This window comes from Canis lupus, chromosome 23, assembly GCF_003254725.2.
Source record: "Canis lupus dingo isolate Sandy chromosome 23, ASM325472v2, whole genome shotgun sequence".
NCBI classification, from domain to species: domain Eukaryota; kingdom Metazoa; phylum Chordata; class Mammalia; order Carnivora; family Canidae; genus Canis; species Canis lupus.
In genome coordinates this window covers 20,367,511-20,384,915 of record NC_064265.1, presented here as the reverse complement: position 1 = coordinate 20,384,915, position 17,405 = coordinate 20,367,511, and the positions used below count along the sequence as shown (strand labels likewise).

Here is a 17,405-nt window from a genome sequence, read left to right as displayed (position 1 = left end):
AAAAATAAATACTGCATTAGACTTTAAACAAATTTTTTTACATCTGAAGAGATAGTGTATAATATCTAGAAGGCTTTTATTATGTAACTACATCTATCAGTGTACTGGTTATACCTTTTTGTTAACAAATTCCCACTGTAAATACCTCTACAACTCTAATATGCTGCTCCTTTTTTTCTCTTTATTTTCTTTTTCCAACAAGTTTAATACTTGAGTATAATGCTTCCTGTTACTATGTCACAATAGTAATGTTATCAATAGTAATAGTAGTGTTATCAATTCTGAATATTTCATATTCAATTAAGGTTGACATAAATACTTTAAAAAGCCTCCCCACCCACCCCAATCCTATATAGACATATATTCGTTTGGGTTCAACAGACTCATTTCCACATAGCAGTAACATACAGATTTTTGCTTTTTTCTTTGAAGTTCATAATGAAATTAATAAATGTGTGATCCTTTAAGAATAGACATTGTTTGGGGTGCCTGGGTGGCTCAGCGGTTGAGTGTCTTCGGCTCAGGATGTGATCCTGGGGTCCAGGATCAAGTTCCTCATCAGGCTCCCTGCGAGGAGCCCACTTCTCCCTCTGCCTATGTCTCTGCCTCTCTGTGTCTTGTTGTTGTAAACAAACAAGCATGACATTTTTGGCTTTTCAGTAGGTACTCTATTCATATATTCATATATATTCAACATTTATGTGATGTTAATGAAAGCAAAAAAAAATAACTTTTTGGTAGAAGACTTATACCTATGTGTTATTCATTCAACAAATAATTATCATATGTCATTTCCTATATGCCAGGCACTCTTCAGGCACTTGAAATTCTGCAGTGTACCAAACAAAATCACATTCTCACAAGTATACTTGCAACTAAAATGTTTTATTATTGATTTACTCTTCTATAAAGAACTAGTCTAGCTTTACAACAGTAAACAGAAATATCATGGGTTTGTACCTTAAATAAAGAAAAACTGGTGAAAGTCAGCTGAATGAATCCTATCATATGTGAAGCTGGAGTCCTATTTAATGTATTATTTAGAACTGTTTAATGCAAATGAATGTTCTGGACTAATGTCAACTGTAAATGTATATGATTTTTTAGCATTGTTTGGCACTATAAATTGGTTATTTAAAAACAAATTTATCAGACCTATATATTATATAGACTGATGACATCATATTGGCTGTAATTAACCGTAGTATGTGATCTTTGAATGTTGAAAATACCTTGCAATATTAAGGAATCAAGAAAATGGTATGTTTCATGCTTTAAAAAAAAATAAACACTGAACTAAGTTATGTATTTGGTTAATACTCCCAAACTATTTGGCTGAAGGGAAGATAGACTTAACAGAATGAGCATAAATGAAAAATCTGGCCCATTGGTGGTCTCCTTTTATAAATTTATATCCCTTAAGAAAAGTTAATCATAGCAAATCATGTCTTGCTTTTTTTTTTTTTTTTCAAGATTTAAAGTGTGGGAATGTGTATAGACTACAATGATAAATTTTTTAAACTCCCTTGTTTGTAGAAGAGAAAATTTTTTTCCTCATTTGTGTTTAAGATAAATCCTCAATGTCATATTTAACTATTTATAATATAGTGAAAATCATTTCTTTGAGCATACAAACATAAAGATTTCCAGTAGCCTGCAGCTAGTATGCACTGTCTGAAGCTAATAGATTGGACAGACTACTGCTGCTGTTTGAGTAAAAGTTAATGCTTTTGAGACCAGCTAATACACTTAACTATAGTGTATGAGCAGTGGGTGTCCTGCTTATTTTTATTACAAGCTTTATCACTGTGCAATTTTCTTACAACATGCTAACAGTAATCTACTTTAAGCTCATGCTTAAATATTTATTGAATGTGGTAGCCAAGAGGCTATGTTTAAATGGTACATTAAAAAAATATCTCTATGGCATTCAGTTGCTTACTGAGCAGCATAACCTGAATTACGGTTTATCTCAGACTTTATAATAATGAGAAATATTTCAATATCAAATTAGAATTCTGGAGAGAATAAAGTTTGCATCCCCCAAATGAGGTAATTATGCATCAGCACTACTAAACTAGCCAGAATCTAAAGTCAGAAGCCTGCTTCTCCCTCTGCCTGTGTCCCTGCCCCTGCCCTTCTCTCTATCATGAATGAATGAATGAATGAATATCTTTTAAAAAAAAAGGTCACCCCAGATGTGTCCACAAGGGTTTCTAGTATCCTGTGGAAGTCTCATCCCCCACTCTTTTATTACAATTCTAAAATTTCATTTTAGTATGCATATATATGTATTTTATAATCTTCCTCTTCTCTAAATACTAAATATGCAAACTTGTATAAATTTTGTGATTACATAAAAATCAAAAGGCATAACTATGTACTGCTGAATTCAGGAAACATGGACATACAGGGGTGTGTGTTTACACACATTGAGATATGATAAAGAAGATCTGAAGGAAAAGAAATTCTGCCAGGGGAAAGCTTTATTAGCTGTATTTTCCCCCTTTCTCTTATCTGAAGTAACCAGTTTTTTTCATTTGTTTAAAAATAAAGCATTTGCACACATAATGTTAGCTTCTTATCACTGTAAATTACTATATTATTTGCATATCAAGATCTGCAGAGCACAATTGAACCTACTATTCAGTATCTTGAAAGCAGTGTTGGTTTCATGTCTATTTTCATTATTTGCCAAAAACTTGAAAAATTCTCTTTGTAGTTCTTTTCGTGGTAGCTTGAATTGAAATATTATTTCTAATAAATAAGCCAGATTGCTTTTAAACCAAATTTGGCCAATCTGTCATTTATATCCCCATCTATTAGTTTTAAACTCAGTTATTATTAATTTTAACATACAAGTTTTAAATCAGTAAGAGTCATGGGGGATACAAAGGAGATGATGGCATTACAATCAACGATGGGTCTAGTCTAGCATTGCAGTGCTAGATACAGTGTTCACAATAATAGCTGTTTGACACAGGGCTCACAATAAGTTTCAAGGTAAATATTGTTAATCCTATTTTACAAAATAAAAAGCTCAGAGATGAACATTAAGTGGCTTGGCCTAAGGCCCCAGCCACACATCCGGTAAGTGGCTATTTTGATCACCTCTGCACCCTGCACCTGATGAGGAAAAGATTCCTGATATAGGGATTGAGCAGATGGTTGAACACACAACCCGATGCTTGCCAGTTGGGATCGGCAGCTGTTTATTAGTCACATATACTTAGAGCTTCAGGGAAGAAAACCCTGTACTCCAGTGCAGGTCACATGGGAATCGCACTTATGAATAGAGCATACAGCCAGAGGTGGTGGGTGGGAGGGAGGCTTTATAGTATTGAGGGGTATATCCCCTAGTTCTCACAGAACAGTGTGATTGGCTCTTTTGAATAATTCTGTATACTGACAGAGAACTGAAACCTGCTACTCAGGGATAAGCAGGAACCACACCTGGCCCTTTGATAGGAAGTGTTACCGGCCCTTATTCACTTAAGCAAAGTGGAGAGGGCAACTTATGGTTAGGCTGTTCAAGTTCTTGATTTTACCAGATGTCAAGGCGCCACATAATTTTAAACCTTAATTTTAGGTTTTATCCAACAGTGAATGAACTGGGATTTCTGATTGTGGACTTTCTGATTTCAGTGACCATATTCATTCCAGTGTTCCATGGTATTTCTTCCCCTTGCTAGGATCATATGTTAGCATTTTATAAGTAACTAAGTACTTTCCTCTCTTCTGAGCATTTCTTAGTCTTAGCGTTCTCTTAGCATTTCTTATGAATTCACATGTTATAGTGTCTGTTTATTCTCGTAAAAAAAAAAAAAAACTAGAGCACTCTCATTTGGGAAAGAATTTGAGAACTTGTTTTCGTTTTAAAGGAAATCCAAATGTAAGGTCCTAATTGTATCTTGATTAAGAGTTTTCTTCCTCACACAAAAAATTTTTTCTTTCAAGATTTTTGCTTCCCCTTTCCAAAACAAAATCATTTTTCCATATTCCATGTTGTTGTTACCAGAACTTTTTGACTTTCCCTCCACAGCCATGCAACTGTATACCACAAGTCTGGAATACCCCCTTTTTCCAGTTGCTTCTCCTACATTAGACCTTTTTAACCACTCCTGCACATGTGACGTGCATCCCATTCTTTATCTCAATTGGGAGATTCTTCACAGGGTACTTCTTATAATACTTTGGACTGGCTGCTGCAAGAGATATGGAAAAAAATAAGAGATGTTTTCTGCCATTAAGAATAAGAAATAAGGACTATACAATGTAAAGGTAAATCAATACACATGGAACTTCTTATCCAGATGCATGAGACTACCCATGAGCTGGCCTCTGCCTACCTGTGCAGCCTAACCTGTGACTTTTTCTCTCTTCACTTGGATCGAGCCACATTGGCCCTATTTCTAATTCTCCACTATACCAGGCTTTTCCCATCTTGAAGCCTTTCTCTTTGATATTACTTGCCCTGAAACACTCTTCCTTCATGTCTGGCTCTTTGTCTTTCAGGTTTTGTCCCAAGTGTTATCTATAAGGAGAGGATTTCTTTTACCATGCTACCTAAAACTGACCCTTATGACTATTCATACATAATGACTCCCAGGTCATCCTCTTGCTACCTGTGTGATCTTTCCAAGATACTTAATTTCTCTGTGCCACAGTTTAGTAATGAGAATATTTTGATAGATTGGGTTGTTTTGAGAGCTATGTGTAACAGTACATGTAAAGTACTAATTATAATTGTATGAGTCCCTGGCATATAGTGAGCACTCAGTAAATACAGTCTATTTCTAATCATCATCATCATTATCATTAAGGATAAAAGAAGTAGTATAACCCATAAATGCTATAGTTGATCAATACTCAGAGACATGCCATGAAATCAACAAGTTTAACTGTCAGCATGAGCAGGGGATGCAGTATGAGCACAGTGACTCCAAAGATCAGTTACTGAAATGGTCCAGATCAAGCAGTGGTGGGCAGACTATTACTGGGGTCTTAAATTGGTTATAGCCTGTTTAATTCAACAGAAATTTGAAGAACATCATTTCACGCCAGTCTCTGAGCTAAGAGTGTGGGAGCACAAACATGAACCAATATAGATTCCCTTAAAACATTTAAAATTGATTCAGGGGGGATCCCTGGGTGGCTCAGTGGTTTAGCGCCTGCCTTTGGCCCACGGCGTGATCCTGGAGTCCCGGGATCTAGTCCCGTGTCCGGCTCCCGGCATGGAGCCCGCTTCTCCCTCCTCCTGTGTCTCTGCCTCTCTTTCTCTCTATGTCTATAATAAATAAATAAATAAATAATAAATAAATAAATAAATAAATACATACATACATACATACATACATACATACATACATACTGATTGGTTGATTGGTTGATTGATTGATTCAGATGCAACTTGAATGAGTGGAGAGAAGCAAGAAAAAGGTGTTCCATGAAGGCTTCAGAAAGAATATAGGTAGAGGGACACCTGGCTGGTATAGTGGGTAGAGCATGTGACTCTTGATCTTAGGTGTTGTGAATTTAATCCCCAGATTAGGAAGAGAGAGAAAAAGAAGAGAAAGAACAAATGAGAGACAGAACAAAAACAAGTAAGAGGTACAGATTAAAGTTCAGAAATTCACATTGACGGGAGAACAGGTTCCCTCATTCCAAAGCAAGAAGAAATGAGACTGAAGTGAGGGTTCCCACATTGTAGAGGATTTAGGGTACCACAGCTAGAACACTGGCCTTATTCTATAGATATTTAGGAGCCCGTGGAAGGTTTAAACAAAAGATTGCCAGAAGTAGTACTCAAAGCTAGACAACACATTTCTGTCTTTTCTCTTTTCAGATTCCTTGAATAAGTATGAAAAGGTTTAAATTAAAAGGAACAAATCTTCTTGATTTTATGTGTCAGACACTTTTAGCCGTTGTACAATTGTGAGTTTTTATTAGTTGATACTAAGTCAGTTTTATAGCAGAGTGATAGGCAGTTGGTGACAAGTAGTCATTCGGCTCACTCATGTACTCTTTACTTGAGTACTAAAGTATTAAATATTCCTTTTTATTTTGTGTATCATGAACCTGATATATTCTTGAAATATCTGTGAAGTTAGATTTTATGCATGTGGCCCATCCGATATGTAAATGGAAAGGAGAAATTTAACATAGTTCATAAATTGAAATATTTGGTTTCACCTGTGCTCAGACTGAAACCATAAAAGAATCAGAATGACTATAGCTTTATATTGTCAGATTTAACACCAAATTTTCTAACAACCACATCTCAATATTTTTGTAAGATTTGTAGCTTCATGCAAGCATGTTTGAATACCACATAATGGTTAGCTTTTTTTGTCTTCATTTTAAGGAAAACATGAATATTATTAGATTTTTCTCCAAATAATTGTCAGATTATTTTTATCAAGAAGGAAATCTGACTAGGATATAAGATTTGGAATAGGAACACAATGACACTTATAAATAGTTTGATCAAAACAAATATTTTCTATTTCTTGACATTGAATTTATGATGTTTTGGATTTCTTATGTGATTTTTAGAAGAGAAAAACAACCTAATATTTTTATAGAATACTTCTCTGGAAAAGTGGGACTGTCTCCTCGTGTATACTGCAAAAGGAAGTCATGTGACTGAATTCCTTACTGACTGGCTATTATCATATATTGTTACTTTGCAGATGCCAGAAATCCAGAACAGAGGGATGCAGAGTGTATGTCATAGCCAGGAGGTACTGTGCTAGGAGATAATACCAAACTCAGAGATACCCCTCCCTACCAAATCTGAACTCTAGAAATTATGCTAGGGATTCTCATGAATAAATGTTAAGATTAAGGTAGATCTAGGAAATGAAATTAGAATTTTCACTAAGCCCTAGTGTTGGCTAGCTGCTCAAAGCCTCTAATGTCCCAGAGATTTTGAGAAGTAATCTCAGGAGATCTGGAATGAATTATATTCACTCTTAAAATGAACATTCTCCATCCTAGCCTCTTAGCAACTGTTTCTACCTCTCTCCTCAAGCAGTTTGGAACCCCCATCATATGATACCACCTTTTATTTTTTTAAGAAAACATTTATTTGTTTGTTTGTTTGTTTTAGAGAGAGAGCACACATGGTGGGGAGGGCTAGAGGGAGAGGGAGAGAGAGGAGATCTTAACCAGACTCCCTGCTGAGTGTGGAGCTTGCTTTCACAACCCTGAGATCATGACCTGAGTTGAAATGGAGAGTTGGACACTTCACCAACTGAGCTATCCAGGTACCCCAACAGCACCTTTTAAAAATGGAAAGATACATTTTCATTTTAATGTGTTTTAGTAGAGTAACACTTTCGGCCAAAATACATTGTATTGCCCACCTTATTCCACAATCCAGATACATAACTCAAGTACTATAACTCTCTCAGTGATTAGCCCAATTTGTGTTTAACCTGCACAGTCTAAGCTTCCATGGCCTTCAGATCTACCTGAGCTCAACATTTTATCTAAATGAGCCTCCAGTGGAACCAGAAAGGCTGTATTTTTAATACTAGAAATTCTTAGAGTTTTTAAGATAAATATCTGGGGATCCCTGGGTGGCTCAGCAGTTTAGTGCCTGCCTTTGGCCCAGGGTGCGATCCTGGAGTCCCGAGATTGAGTCCCGCGTCAGGTTCCTGGCATGGAGCCTGCTTCTCCCTCTGCCTGTGCCTTTGCCTCTCTCTCTCTCTCTCTCTCTCTCTCTATGTCTATCATGAATAAATAAATAAAATAAATATCTAATATATAAAATAATGACCTGCATTATCTTTATGTTAGCATTTACACCTCAGAGTCTGAACAAACCAAGCATCATGCCTTGTGAACAGAAATATTTTAGAATTGAAAGAGAAAACCAAGGGCACCTAGCTGGCCCAGTCTGCAGAGAGCATGGGACTCTTGACCTGGGGGTCATGAGTTCAAGCCCCATTGTGAGGATAAAGCGTACATCATCGTCATCATCAGCATCATCATTTTTTTTAAAGGAGGGAACTGTACTTTTTATTAGAAAGGAAGTGGTTGCAGATCATACCAACCAACCAGTTCTGTCAGAGCCTTGAAATATAGAGCCATTAGGCAAGATACTGAAATAAAGGATAAAATAAAGATCAGTGTAAATGTTTTAGTCTAGTTAAGTTGATTTGTATGCTGCTTATAAATTTCACTCTTAGTAGAATAGTTTCCAGATTTTAAGTAACCATAAAGAGTTGAGTTATTGCTTGACTTAGGTTTTTTAAAAGGGGAAGGGAGTGTTCTGAAGACATTTCCTACCACTTTGTTCCTTTCCTACTCTTCCTAGAATTGGCTCTTGTTTACTCCCAGCAGTATAGCTGCATATTTAGATCCTGAGGGACTTACTTATTGTTAGGCAGTTCAGTAGTCTGCTGAAACAAGCTCAAGAAATTTGAAACACCTAGAGGCTGTTTTTAAAACTCCTTGGTACTGACATTTTGGTTAGAATTCTAAAGAGAGAATGGACTATTTGGATACTGAGCTCTAGTATACAGATGTTGGGGTTTTTAGGCTGACTTTAAAATCTTGAAGTTATTTGACCTGGTATTTTATCAGTTGGGTATTCTGAAACATAAATGAAAACTAAATCCACTCTGGTGTTGGCAAGCAGCTCTTGTACCTGTCAATGAATTAGAATTGTTAAAATACCATCCATATACTTGAGCATGAATCAGAGTTTGATGCCACTGTTTCTGAGTAGGGAGACAAATGATTGTGTTACTGCAAAGAAGCAGATCTTATTAGGAAAGCCCACTGGCTTGATTGTAATGCTCATGTGCCCAGAGCAGGTCCCCCAACATTGCCAATAGGTATCATTGATTCTTATTTTGAAGTTATAATGTATTCAGTGTAGCTTTATGCTATTAATTTTGAAAGACAGTTGTTAACTGTACCATGCTTGAGGCATTATTATAAGCTAAAGATTTTAAATATGTCATGTTTTTTAGTTACCAAAAGTGGTGACAGAAAATAAAACCCTCCACTTGGGTCCTTTGAAACATTTATTTTTATAATTGCTGTGACATTTATGTACAAGAACATTTCATATTTACTTAAAAACTTAAAGAATGTTATTATAAAGTGTTGCTTTGTGATTTAAATTGAAGCTCCCCAGTTTTCATATTGCTGTAAATTTAGATTTTAGTTCCCTAACTTCCATATTGTTAATTATAACTTTAGATTTAAATGTGGCCTATGTAATGCATGTTATGAGAATAAAACCTTTCTGGAAATTGAAAGGACAACATAAGCGTGTTTTAATAAAACCTGGAGTATTGTTAGATTCATTAGACCTTAATTTCAGTAAGAGTAGGGATACTGAATGAAACAGACAGGAAATCAGAGTGAAATCAGATAATGATTCTTTTCTTACACTGAACTTAATAAACTAAAAGAGAAGTTCAGATGAACTAAAGAATAGCAAAATATTTTTAAATCTGAAAATTAAATTCTATAACTGATAGATATACACAAGTAGTTTTTAAAAAGATGTAAGAACTGTGTAGCTTCTTACAACAGATGACATTATTCCATGCCACTTAGCCTTGTGATAAATTCAAACTATTAAGGGAGATTTGTTTTGTGATACTAAGTATTCATAATGATATATAAAGCATTTTTATGAACTATTATGGCCTCCTGAATGTAAGGAAGAAAAACTTGATGTGAAATATAGTTGTAAGTATATACTAAACTGAAGTGCCTTACTTAGGGTGCTGAGCTTTCTGTGTTTTTTTTTACTAGATCTCCTTACAAAAGCATGTTTTATGAGCCTTTTTTTCTTTTAGTTTTTGTATCTGAGCTTTTTTTAATCCAAAGAAATCTTTAAAAGATGAAATTGTATGAATTAATGGCTTAGCCACCAGATCATCCTTCATCTGCAGCTAGTCTACCAGTTTGCCTCCAGGGAGACACAGAGGTGGAGGCTCCCCTCAGAAGAATGTGGTTTGTGGTTTGAAAAAACTTCCTCCACAGTACTTCTATTTGCATATTATTTCATTTTCTTTGATAATGCATCATATCAAGTATCCACAGCAGTCAAGATCTAGCCAAATTTAGTAATAAAAAAGCAAAAGCTCCTTAGATGTGTATTATCTGTGTGCCTTGCTAAACTCCCTTGCAAGTACTTTGTTTTCCACCCACCTTTCCCACCAAACTGCAGTCTTCTCTTCTAGCCGTCATCTTCCTCATGGCCATTCCTGGATCAGTTCTTAGGTCCTCTTCTCTCAGTCATCTCCCTCTCTGAGTGATCTCATCTCTTGCCTGTGGTTTCACTTACCACCTCATTACTAGAGGAACGACCTTCTGGACATCATAAAGACACCACATACTTTGAGGTTTGTCTTAGCTTATCTTCCCCAGAAAGAGGAGTCTGAAGGAGATGTCTATGTGCTGTTACTTTGTTAGGGCTACAGTCCCAAGAAGTAGAGGAACAAGAAGAATGTAGTTTGGTAGGAGGGAGAGCCAGTAATACATGGATAAGCTATTGAGTTCCTTGCCACTACCCAATCCTGTAGGTTTTATACCCTGTGGATTTATATAAACTGTGTTTTAAGACTATGCATTGTGATAGGAGAAAGGAGGAAGAATTTTTCCACTAGCTCGTGTTGGTCAAGATTTTTCTTACAATATATTAACTTCCCCACATCTCCCAGTAGTTACTGAGGTTGTGTACAAGTAGGGATCCAAAGTTATTTCAACAGAGATGCCTTTAAGAGGAAAGAGGTGCCCACAAGCATGAGAAAAGGTGCTGTCAGATTATACCTTTATGAAGTTAGTACTGATGAAATAGCTAAAATAAGACAGACACAAATGAGATTTAGAGAATTAAAGTGGTACAGAAAAGATGTCCATCCAGTATAATATACCCCTTTCACCACTCAGATCACTCATGCCCTATATTGTACTTAGCTTCCAAACTACAATATTAGGACTCCCTTCTTCCCTGAGATTGAAGATGCAAGTGCAATCAGTAACTGAGTCCCTTCTAAGGTAAAGCTTTGCTTTAATCATATGGCAAAAGACTTCAGGCAAGAGAATTAGAGAAACTAGCTACAGTCCCTACTGCAGCAGCTGCCCCATATCATCATCTCCTTCTATTACCCAGTCTGTATTTTCTTCATCATTGCCATTTTTTTTTTCTTCCTGATTTGAGTTTGCTTACCTGCTGATGTAAGATCTTCACTTAAATGTCTGAGCCCTTAGTTGCCTTGTTCTTGTTGAGTCATGCTGGAATTCCCATTTACTGTTACCACTAGCCATGGAAGCAGCGAGAGATACTCAGATGAAATCCCCCAATTTCTGAGCATATGTTTCCCTCCCTCACCTTGTAGCCATAGTCTTTGCTTCTCAGGATAATCAGTATTGAATATTCCCAACAGTAAGCTGATGTCCTTTTTGTTACTGGTGTACAGATAGGAGAAGACCACAGTGACCAGGGGGTAGTGAGAGCTTTGTATTAAATGTAGATTTTATGTGTCCCCTGGATGAAACAATCACCTCCCCAAAGCTGTCTGGGAATCAGGACTTCTAACTTAGCAAATACTGAAATTGCATGGATGGGAAACACAAATTCTGCAAGTGGGTCACTGGGAATGATGATGACAGAAGTTAATCCTACTTTCATCCTTTGATTGTCAGTATTCTAACTATTGGTAACACATACATTGAAAGCATTGCTTCAGTACATATACCACATTCTGGAGTTGGAAGTTATCTTTAAGATATCTCTTTAGTTGATTTTTTACTTATTTTTTTAAGATTTTATTTATTCATTCATTAGAGAGAGAGAGGGAGAAGTAGGTAGGCTCCCTGTGGGGAGCCCAATGTGGGACTTGATCCCAGGACCCCAGGATCATGACCTGAGCCAGAGGCAGATGCTTAACCACTGAGCCACCCAGGCACCCCTAGCTGATTTTTTTTAACAGGCTACTCTACCTGCCTGTGGGGCCTGCTGTTTCTTTGTGGATGGAGTCATGGTTAGACCAGTGGATTCTAAGGTTATGTACCCTTTGTCACGTTTCTTTATTATAAAATGGGTCCTTGGCCTAAAGCAGTGTTTTTGTGGGATATCCTATTGATAGATCAGTTATTTTATAAACCTTTGTATAATGTTAGTAGCAAAAGTATTGGGAGCTAGAAACAAAACTCCTATCCAGAGTAGGTATTAATTTTGGTTAAAAAACAAACAAAAAAAGGACTTTAATACCGTGAGCAGAGGTAACTACTAGACAAGGAGAAGGGACTATCAGTGTACTCAAAGAGCAGTTATAAACTGGATAGCATCTTGGGCTCCTTTCAGACACGGGAAAGTCTTTTTCTCAGTTGCCTTTGCATTCAAATAAAGAAAATGCTTATGATGGAGTCACATCAACTGAAAGTATGAGGAATGGACTGGTTAATAATGAAGTCCATAATGAAGATGGGAGAGGTGGAGATGTCTCTCAGTTTCCGTATGTGGAATTTACAGGAAGAGATAGTGTCACTTGCCCCACTTGTCAAGGAACGGGAAGAATTCCTAGAGGGCAAGAAAACCAGCTGGTGGCATTGATTCCATATAGTGATCAGAGATTAAGGCCAAGAAGGACAAAGCTGTATGTGATGGCTTCTGTGTTTGTTTGTCTGCTCCTTTCTGGATTGGCTGTATTTTTCCTTTTCCCTCGCTCTATTGACGCGAAATACATTGGCGTAAAATCAGCATACGTCATATGTTCAAAAGCGTACAGTATAAAAAAAAAGCATATGGTATATTTAAATATCACGAACACACTAAATATAACAAACAATAACTACTATTCTGTTGAAGTTGAAAACATCACTGCACAAGTTCAATTATCAAAAACAGTTATTGGAAAGGCACGCTTAAACAACATAACCAATATTGGCCCACTGGATATGAAACAAATTGATTATACAGTACCTACTATCATAGCAGAGGAAATGAGTTATATGTATGATTTCTGTACACTGATATCCATCAAAGTGCATAACATAGTACTCATGATGCAAGTTACTGTGACAACAACATACTTCGGACACTCTGAACAGATATCGCAGGAGAGGTACCAGTATGTTGACTGTGGAAGGAACACAACTTATCAGTTGGGGCAATCTGAGTATCTAAATGTACTTCAGCCACAACATAAAAACCGAAAGAGATGCCACTGGAGAAGAAATCCCTATTGATATTTTTCTGAACTCGGAAGGATGAGGTACTTACTTCCTGATAGAAGATCTTCAATTGAACAAACCTAAACTTTGCACTTCCATTTTAGGGGTACAGTTAAAAGTGTGTGGACTTGTACATTATTGCAACACTCTACTCTGTGTTCATATCTATACCAGGATCTTTTACTTGAATCTAAATTTGATTTTCTTCCCCCTCCTCCCCTAATGGGGACATTGAGACTCCCAGGTAGGACAACAAATAATTATCTATAATTCACAGCTTCAGTGACTACTGGAAACATAATTTTGATGATGAACATAATTGGAGAAACTTTATTTCTGGATGTTTTTATAGAATATTACCGAGAACCTGTTATTCATGAAAGACTTTTAAAAAATAACTTTTTTTTTCTGTTTTACAAATTCCATTGCTACATAGTAGTATTTCAGGATATTTTAGCTTTTAGCTAAACTTTTGTAGTTTTTCCTTTGTTGAAAATCTACTCATTTGCACATTTTTGACAGTCTTATTTCAAGCTAGTACTTGCATAACACTAGAAACCAAAATAATCTTTGCAAAGTTCTGTACCTAAAAATTTTTAAAGCCCCGTTTCACATGTCTTTACATGTAAGTAAGTTTTGTGAAATTTTTGTGTAGTCTTTAAACATAGTTAATATACAATATTGTAAATAAACTTTGCATGGCTTTTATACAGCTTTAATATCAAATAAAGTACAGTTTCAACAAAGTAAGTCGCTCATAAAAATAAGCAGGAAAATGAAATTCAGAAACTTACAGAATGTGAATATGGTTCCAATTACATATGGGATCAGGCATAAAATAGTTTTGAAATAAAGTATTTTGATTCTCCACTTTTTTTTTTAATATTGCTTTGCAGGGATCCCTGGGTGGCGCAGCGGTTTGGCGCCTGCCTTTGGCCCAGGGCGCGATCCTGGAGACCCGGGATCGAGTCCCACGTCGGGCTCCCGGTGCATGGAGCCTGCTTCTCCCTCTGCCTCTCTCTCTCTCTCTCTCTGTGTGTGTGACTGTCATAAATAAATAAAGAAAAAAATATTTAAAAAAATAAATAAATAATACTGCTTTGCATCCTAAGAAGTTGTGGAGGTACTTTTCATAACTACTAGGTATGTAAGTCACCCATGTCATCCATTTTATACCTGTTTTAAGAAGGAAATTATGTCTTTGGTAGAAATTATCCAAGAAATTTTGTCATTAAGCGATGGTGGCTATATCAAAATTAAGAGCTGTATTATCCTTTTAAAAAAATTAATCACTTTGCACTTCACATGGATATATATCATGCCTCTAGTGGTTACATTTTAAAATTTTCAAATTTTTGTTTGGATTTTATTTAAAATTGTTTTCAAGTATAAATTACTTTTTCACTTCGTTGTTTTATATCTTCAATACCATTTTCCATTTGGGCTTCTTGCCTTTTCACTTATCAGATTCTGATTACCTTGTAAATACATACCACTGAGGGTAGGGGCTGACTGTGATACCAAAAAAAAAAAAAAAAAAAAATCATTGCCCCTTCCCATGTACTTAATCTTATACCAAGTCATTGACTAGTCTTGAGTAATTATGTCATACTGAGAAGATCACATCAGTATCTTTTGCTGGCAGGTTAAAGCATTTAACATTAGTAATAACTATTTTCAGCATTGATAAGCAGAAGAAGCACCTTAGCTACTCCATTCTTGGGCTCATCGTGTCAACTCTGGTGGCCTAAGTGGGAGGCTGGCTGACAGCCATAGAATGATTCATCCTGTCCACCTTTTGTTGACATTTGACAACACACACATAGTGACATTTTGGTGGATGCTTCCTGGTGGGCATTAATGTCAAATATTAAAATGCACCTGATTTGTGCCCAGTCCATCTTTCCTGGACTTCCTTATCATATCATATTTCACTGTTGTTTTCTAGGGCTCTGATCAACAGTTAAGCCATTGCTACTGCCCATGAGTGCAGCTGTATCTAGTTCAGGCCATTTCTCCCTCCATTTGAAATGGATGACCAAATGTACTGCTCCAGCTGTTCTCACTGACCAAACTTCCTTTACTACAGTCCTTTATGTCTCCTCCTGAATAAGACTGCAGTGTAGCAGTAGTCCATTTTTAGCTACTTCTGAATTCTTTTTTTTCTGTCAATCATGAAAGGAAGAGACATTTATCTTATGAGAGTCTGGGTTATTTGTAATATACACATGCTTTCTGAGTATACTTGGGCCTAATCCCAAATAAGTCATTTCTGTCCTATAGCAGGTTGCTTCTGTGCCAATCTAACTTTGTGTCTCAGTAAGTACTTCCAGTTCCAGGGTAATTTGTTGACCCATAGTCAGACGTGCATATTCTGTTCAGGCCCTATTACATACGATGAACTGTTCTTAATTTCTTATTTTTTAAAAGATTTTATTTATTTATTCATAGAGACATAGAGAAAGAGGTAGAGACATAGGTGGAGCGAGAAGCAGGCTTCCTATAGGGAGCCTGATGCAGGACTTGATCACAGAACTCTGGGATCTCCACCTGAGCTGAAGACAGTGCTCAGCCACTGAGCCACCCAGGTGGCCCTATGAACTGTTGTTTTTTTTTTTTTTAAGATTTTATTTATTTATTCATGAGAGACACAGAGAGAGAGGCAGGCAGAGACATAGGCAGGGGGAGAAGCAGTCTCCATGCAAGGTGCCCGATACGGGACTCGATCCCGGGATTGTAGGATCATGCTCTGAGCCGAAGGCAGATGCTCAACCGCTGAGCCACCCAGGTGTCCCTGAACTGTTTTTTAAACAGAAGGTGGTGGGGGGATCCCTGGGTGGTTCAGCGGTTCGGTGCCTACCTTCAGCCCAGGGCATGATCCTGGAGTCCCGGGATCAAGTCCCATGTCGAGTTCCCTGCATGGAGCCTGCTTCTCCCTCTGCCTGTGTCTCTGCGTTTCTCTCTCTCTCTCTCTCTCTCATAAATAAATAAAATCTTTAAAAAAAATAATTAAACAGAAGGTGGTTTTCTGCCACAGAACCCCAGGGTTCTGCATTGTGACTTCTCTTTGGCACTTGTTGGTGACTCCACAGCCTCCCATTAATCTGAGGTAGGTCTTGCACCCTCAGATCCACTGGCACAGATGCATCATAGCCTGGACCTGCTGCAAAAAGTCTTTCCTATAGCTCTGAGTCACTCTTGAAACTGGCAATCTACCAAGTCTCTGATAAGTCAAAAACAGTATTCTAAAGAATGGAATATGCTGGTTCCAGAATCCAAAGGGGTCTGCCTTTTTCTTAATTAACAGCAGGTGTTGAGAAAAGCAGCATATTCTTTACCTTAGAGAAGATGTTTTCACTATTGCCCCAGAGCATTAGACTTCTTAGAAACGTAAGCAATGTGAGGTATCTTTTAATTTTTGTGAGATGTCTGGTGTGTGTGTTTTATTAGATCAACTGGGATTCTTTCCATTTCTTGCTCACCAGATCCAGTTAGTATGCTGTCATCAATATAATGGATCAGAATCACATTCTGTGGAATGTGAAAATGATCCAGGTCCATGCAAACTAAATTTTGAAGGAGATCAGCTGAGTTACCATTGCCCTGGGACAGGGTAGTATCCTGTCTCTACCAGGAATCTGCTTTTGATCCCTCCCTACTCTTGGGCTCTGAGAAGAAAGCATTTACCACATAAATAGCTGAGTACCAAATGCCAGAAGCTGTATAATATCATATTTAACATGACAGCTGTTACTGGGACTTCCACCACTTTAAGCTTACAATGACCTGTTTTTCTCTGCAGGGTCATTATAAGTATAGAAAGAGGATATGATTAAGAACCACCATTCCTCCATCTTTATGTCTTTGATAGTGATGCTAATCTCTGAAGTTCTTCCCAGTACAAAGTATTGCTTTTGATTTACTGTTATAGACTGCAGATAGAGTTGTTGGAGAAAGTTTCAAGGGTTTACTCAGCTCTGTTCTAACCATTATAATCAGAAGAACATAGTATCATTTCAGATGCTTTCTATATTTTTAAATGAATGCTAGCCTGTTCATAAGTTCCTTAAGGGGTAGTCTCATTACCTACTTTGTACACTGCTTATTAGGAGATTAATTACTATTTGAGGAATGAGTTGTTGGATGGATGACAGATGGTAAAAGAGAAGCACTTACCCTGACTTTTTAGAAGCACTACT

General features: G+C 37.0%; 2 protein-coding genes across 7 annotated transcripts in view; both read left to right on the top strand.

The window, feature by feature from the left end:
* LOC112668619 (ubiquitin-conjugating enzyme E2 E2) overlaps positions 1-17,405 on the top strand; it is a 404,581-nt gene that overhangs the window by 250,471 nt on the left and 136,705 nt on the right. For 5 of the 6 annotated variants that reach the window (XR_003141745.3, XM_049099626.1, XM_035705040.2 and 2 more), the window contains one exon: positions 6,693-6,743. The exons of the other annotated variant lie outside the window; for it this stretch is intronic. Coding sequence is in view for 4 of the 5 variants with exons in the window: in XM_049099626.1 (XP_048955583.1) it covers positions 6,693-6,743 (51 nt within the window). In the remaining variant the exon portion in view is untranslated. The remainder of the gene's footprint in view (positions 1-6,692; positions 6,744-17,405) is intronic. 6 annotated transcript variants of the gene reach the window in all.
* Positions 12,147-13,376, top strand: LOC112668926 (transmembrane protein 106B-like). Its single transcript, XM_049099596.1, has 2 exons — positions 12,147-12,195; positions 12,338-13,376. The coding sequence occupies exons 1-2, from the start codon at positions 12,147-12,149 to the stop codon at positions 13,219-13,221; spliced, it is 933 nt and encodes a 310-aa protein (XP_048955553.1). The 3' UTR covers positions 13,222-13,376.